This window comes from Colossoma macropomum, unplaced genomic scaffold, assembly GCF_904425465.1.
Source record: "Colossoma macropomum unplaced genomic scaffold, Colossoma_macropomum, whole genome shotgun sequence".
NCBI classification, from domain to species: domain Eukaryota; kingdom Metazoa; phylum Chordata; class Actinopteri; order Characiformes; family Serrasalmidae; genus Colossoma; species Colossoma macropomum.
Window position 1 is genome coordinate 24,513,441 of NW_023494802.1, and position 6,037 is coordinate 24,519,477.

The 6,037-nt window shown below is 37.2% G+C and overlaps 1 protein-coding gene across 4 annotated transcripts; it reads left to right on the top strand.

Moving 5' to 3' along the window:
- Positions 1–548: 548 nt before the first annotated feature.
- LOC118822557 (bryoporin-like) lies at positions 549–4,809 on the top strand. 4 transcript variants are annotated; one of them, XM_036591679.1, is made up of 5 exons: positions 549–628; positions 780–835; positions 2,331–2,416; positions 2,579–2,737; positions 4,023–4,809. In XM_036591679.1, exons 4-5 carry the CDS (start codon positions 2,592–2,594, stop codon positions 4,456–4,458), a joined length of 582 nt encoding a protein of 193 aa, XP_036447572.1. In that variant the 5' UTR covers positions 549–628; positions 780–835; positions 2,331–2,416; positions 2,579–2,591; the 3' UTR covers positions 4,459–4,809. The 4 variants fall into 4 exon arrangements, with proteins under 4 accessions (XP_036447572.1, XP_036447573.1, XP_036447575.1 ...); XM_036591680.1 differs by lacking the exon at positions 549–628 and having other exon boundaries at positions 735–835; positions 2,331–2,377; XM_036591682.1 differs by lacking the exons at positions 549–628; positions 780–835 and adding an exon at positions 1,231–1,243 and having other exon boundaries at positions 2,331–2,377.
- Positions 4,810–6,037: the final 1,228 nt, after the last annotated feature.

Below are 6,037 nucleotides of genomic sequence, written 5' to 3' on the forward strand. Positions count from 1 at the left end.
AGATAACAAATATAAATGCTATACGTAAATGTTTAACACGCCGTTCCAACTAAGACCCCCAGAGTAAACGAAGAGAGATCCCATTCAAATAAAACAGTTGACATTTTCATCAAAAAAGGATGTTCTGACACAGCCTTTTTTCACCAATTATATGTATTTTTATCCTTATATTTTATGAATTCAAATTCATCTGGTTCAAACAATTAAAATTGTACTGAATTAATCATGTTTGCATCAGACTTTTACAACTGTTAACCACAAATTCTACTCTTGGCTGAATTGTTTACAAACAGCAGGAGCTGTAAACAATATTTACATTTTCATTCATGATAGAGACATACACAATGTTTTTGTAGAACAACAAAATATATGAATTCTGCACAAATATTTTGAAAATTATTCAGCAATAATTCCATGATTCCCTAAAACTGTTAAGCTTTAAGTGATATCTAAGAATAAATCCAGAAAGCTGCAGCCTTTTGACGCACACGTGATGTTAAACAGGCTGATCCAGTTTGACTTGTTTATGCTTTAAAAAAAAAAAGACGGCAGAGTAGAGTGAGAAGGACAACTCCTAAAAAAAGGTCTTTTATTGTCACTACCATAACAGTCGCTACTAAAACATTTGGTAAGGTTTGGGTAGTGTTACGGTTGTGCTGGAATGTTCAATCATTAGTTTTAATAAAATAAACATGATTTAGGTATACAGTCAGTTATAATTTACTCCCACTATTTTTTTATTAGAAGAGAGCTGCTTTATAATCTCTATTATTATGCAGGTGTTGTCCAAGAATGCTGTTTACCTCAACTGTACAACGTTATGGCTTCTCTTTTGGTACTCAGTCATTTCAAACACAAAAACACCTGTTTTCTCACAACAGTAATTGTGTATTAAAATGTGTAGAAGTGTGTCTCTGTAGAGGACATGTGACTTTTTCACTTAGAAAATCTGCAACAACATGGAATCTGACCCCAAGGTTTTACATAAAACTGTAAATGGATCATTCTAATGAATTAATTGATAAATACTAAATGATACTAAACTAATCAAATTAATCATTGCTCCACCTGTTTTCCCTGTTTTTGTACTAATAACGTTTACTATCCTGTGTCGACCAGAGGAGGATGGGTTCCCCTTCTGAGTCTTGGTTCCTCTCAAGGTTTCTTCCTGTTCCTAGGGAGTTTTTCCTTGCCACTGTCGCCACTGGCTTGCTCATGGGGGCTTGGACCCGGATTTCTTTCTGTAATGCTGATTTCCTTGTAAAGCTGCTTTGTGACAACAACTGTTGTAAAAAGCGCTATATAAATAAACTTTACTAAATAGTTCATAAATACAGTAACTGCAAACAGCTGTCTAACTCCAAACATGGCTTGTTAAACCTGAAGGCATTAATGCTGGAATAACAGCTAATAATAAACACAAACATTTAAGTGAAATTCAAGGTTCGGTCATATTTTCGAATCGAAAATCGTCAAATTTGTTATGACCACTCAAACCCACAGTCCTGCCCACATGGAAAAAAAGCATATGGACATTTTTTTGTATTTTTTATAATACATTTCAAACACACTGCAGTCCAAGCTAAAATACACCCCAAACACTAAAATGTACTTCAGAATACATTGCCATATTAACCAAATATATTTTACAATATATGTATGGGGAAATATTACACATAGAAATGTACCACACAAAAATAAATGTCTAATGCACTTTACTGTCTGTTACTTTTTGAAATGAATTTGTATTCCAGTATCTTCATTTTAAATATGATTAAATGAACCTTCAACATGACAAAAGCAAGTGTTGTAGGTATTGATACTCTGTGAAAATGCAGTTATGATTTGATATCTTGTTTATTTGAAATACATTGTGCTTGTAATGTGTGTGTCTTACTGCATACGTACATGGTTAATGTAAAGTACAATGCAGATCACAGAAGTCAGTACCGTTTAGTTACGTTTATTACATATAACTACACACAACTGAACACATATAATAACAAATACACATAAATGCAAACAAATATATATATGTATATGTATAGAACACTAAAGCCAAACCTCTGACTGGAATGTGTGAGTTTGTGAGTGGGGCCGGTTAGTGCAGCGTGTGGGTGGAGCTTGTGGGTGGAGCACATGGCAGATCACTACACTGTGAGAGTTCCTGGGCACTTTTGCTGTTGTTTTCATTTTTATGTCACACTGGATCTACAGTAACAGTCAGCGTTTACAGTCAGAGTGAGTTTGGTTTCCTTTTGGTGATAAAAGTAAGAAAAAAGCAACACAATGGAAATGTTTTAGTTTTCATGTGAAGTGATCTTTTTCAGGTGATCTTCTGAAGAAGACAAAAGCTCAAAACAGCAGCATAGAAAAGGTGACAAACAGAATTTAGGTGAAACATTCTCTAAAGTCTGTAAGTATTGCTTAAAATGAATTTTAACATCAGCATGGCAGTATTTACACTTTATATTGTATACCTTCCTTGCCTAATTTCACTAAAAAATATATTGTGTTTTTTATTCATACTTATGTTTCCTGTATATACTTCTGCCTCACGCTTTACATTTGATTCCAGTTTGAGCAGAAAAATGGCAGAAATAGTGTCCGCCATCATCACTGGGGTGTCACTGTTGGGAACCACTATTGAACAGATATCCAGAAATGTGGAAACAGAGAGAAACGTTGCCATTCAAATCAGCAACTACAGCAAAAAATATATCTTAAAGAATCCAAGGTCAGTATGAGTGTATCAGTCTTAACTCAAACCACCCCCCCACAATGGTTTTCAAGTAATGTGCTGAACAAATTATATTCTGAAGTAAATTTTAATAAATTGTTTTTTTTGCTCTTTTAAAAAGAAATGTTAGTACAGCTATAATAATGCTACACCGTTATATTGTGAGTGATTTGTGTGATGGTTAGTCACTGTAGGCGAGCAGGAAGAACATATACACTGTTCTCTGTATATGATGTTTAATGTAAGCCTGCATTATTAATGTAACACTCGCCAGCAGGTATACCTGTGTTTGGCATGTGTGTGTTTGCTATGTTTGTGTTTGGCATGTGTTTGTTTAGAATGCATGTGTTTCGAATACCTGTTCTTGGTATGTGTGTGTTTGATATGCATATGTTTGGTATGATTGTGTTTGGAATGTATGTGATTGGTAAGTGTGTGTTTGGTATGCATATATTTGGTGTGTTTGTGTTTGGTATGTGTGTGTTTGAGATCTGTGTGTTAGGTGTACCTGTGTGTTTGAAATACACATGTTTGGAATGTATGTGATTGGTACACGTGTGTTTGATATGCGTGTGTTTGGTATGCCTGTGTTGGTATGTATGTGTTTGGTATGTATATGTTTGGCATGTGTGTGTTTAAAATGCATAAACAAATTATTTGTTTATGTTTGGTATGTATGTGTTCGGTGTGCATGTGCCTGGAATGCATGTGTTTGTTATGCATATGCTTAGTAAACCTATTTTTGGAATACAAATATTTGGTATGAGTGTGTTTTGTATGTGTTTGCTTAGTGTGCATGTGTTTGGTATGCGTGTTTGGTATACTTGTGTTTGCTACATATATGTTTGGCGTGTGTGTGTTTGGAATGTGTGTGATTTGAATACATGTGCTTGCTACGTGTGGGTTTGATATGCATATGTTTGGTATGATTGTATTTGTTAGATGTGCATGTGTGTGTTTGGTATATGTGTGTTTGGAATGTATATATTTGGTGTGTTTGTGTTTGGTATGTGTGTGTTTGTAATGTATGTGATTGGTAAGCATGTGTTTGGTATACTTGTCTTTAGTATGCATGTGTTTGCCTAAAAATTTGTTACAATATAGACATGCGAAGGGTGTTTGGTATGTGTGTGTATATGCATACCCTTAGTGTGTGTGTGTATCGTCTGGTAATGTATGGAGCTTTTTTTTACACCAGTTTTAAAAACATTCAAGGGAAACTGTGCTCGTAAGTGAGATCTGCAAACATGTGCACTGAGTAAACTCTCCATCTCTAATCTAGGGTCTTCACCACCTCTGGCTACACCCACAGCCCCCCACAGCCTATAGTCAGGAAAGAAACAAGGGAATCTTCTTCTTTTACCAAAACACCTCACACAGCCTGTGGCTCCGCAGGAGTCCTGACATACGACGTCTGTGTGGACAACAAGAGCAAGGCCGTCAAACGCCTGGCCATCATGTTCTCTGTTCCTTACGACTACAATCAGTACGAGAACCGGTTTGCTCTGGGCCTTTTCAACGCCAGCCAAACCTGTGATGAGTCTCTGTTCAACATGATGTACAACGGCAATGGTCCTTTCATCAGAGATAAGTGTTCAAGCAGTGAGCAAAAGTATTCAGAGAAAAATTTTATTCTGAAGGGAACGATGTCTCCCAGAGCCCAAGCCATCCTTAAGATGGAATTTTTGGATAATGATTCATGCAGACATTCCCATTAAAACAAGCAGTTTGTTTAATCAATTCCCTGAAATCTGTGTATGTACATATTAAAAACGTATAATGTGTCTGTGCACATACACTATATGGACAAAAGTATTGGGACACCTACACTTTATACCCACATGAGCTTTTATGACATCCCATTCTAAATCCATAGACATTAATATGCAGTTGGTCCCCCTTTTTCCACTGTTCTGAAAGCTTTCTACAAGATCTTGGAGTATGTCTCGGATCTTGGAATTTGTGCCCATTCATCCTGAAGAACATGTGAGGTCAAACACTGATGTTGGACGAGAGGGCCTGGCTTGCAATCTCCGTTCTTGTTCATCCCAAAGGTGTTTGATGGGGTTGAGATCAGGACTCTGTGAGGGCCAATCAGGTTCTTCCACACCAAACTCACCCAACCATGCCTTTATGGACCTTGCTTTGTGCACTGGGGCTCAGTCATGCTGGAACAGAAATGGGCCTTCCCCAAACTGTTGCTACAAAGTTGGAAGCATAAAATTGTCCAAAATAGTATGTCATGGTATACTGATGCATTAAGATTCCCTTCACTGGAACTAAGGGGCCTAGGCCAACCCCTGAAAAACAACCTAATAGCATTATCCCTCCTCCACCAAACTTTACAGTTGGCACAATGCAGTCAGGCAGGTAACGTTCTCCTGGCATTTGTCAAACCCAGACTCGTCCATCAGACTGCCAGATAGAAAAGTGTGATTCATCACTCCACAGAATACATTTCCACTGCTCCAGAGTCCAGTGGCAGCGTGCTTTACACCACTACATCCGACGCTTGCCGTTGTGCATTTTGATTTTAGGCTTGTGTGTAGCTGCTCGGCCATAGAGGCCTTTTGGAACTCTTTAATGAGTGATTCAACAGAGGATAGGCACTGTGCACGTCAGCATTTGGCGGCCCCACTCTGTGAGTTTTCGTGGCCGAGCTGTTGTTGCTCCTATACGCTTCCATTTCACAATAATATCACTTAGAGCTGGCAGGAGCAGATCTAACAGGTCAGAACTTTTACAAACTGACTTGTGGCAGAGGTGGCATCCTGAACTTATTAGTATGATCCATTCTACTGCCAGTGTTTGTCTATCGAGATTGCAAGGCTATGTGCTTGATTTTATCCACCTGTTAGCAATGGGTTTTGCTGAAACATCTGCACTCAATAATTAGGAGTGGTGTCCCAATACTTTTGTCTATATAATGTACATGTTGATAATTTACGCATTAACTTTACAAAATATTAAATCTGCCAGCTAGTTCTTTGATACATACTGTTTATTCCTCTTTAGTCAGTGTAGCTTTCAGGAGACTAAAAGTTAGAGAGGAATATTTATTGTAGTTTATGGAGCAAAAACTATCACTGATGCTATTACTGATAACTGATGATAAAAGACTGAAAACTGCAGTTAGGATTGTGGCACTTGTAATATGTTATTGTATTCTGAGCTTATTTATGCTACATACTACATACTTATGATCTGCAATAAAGTTCTGTGGAACACCTTTTTGATTTTGATATTTTTTTATACTTCATACATTCTTTCTGTATCACCTTTATCCTGTGTTGAAAC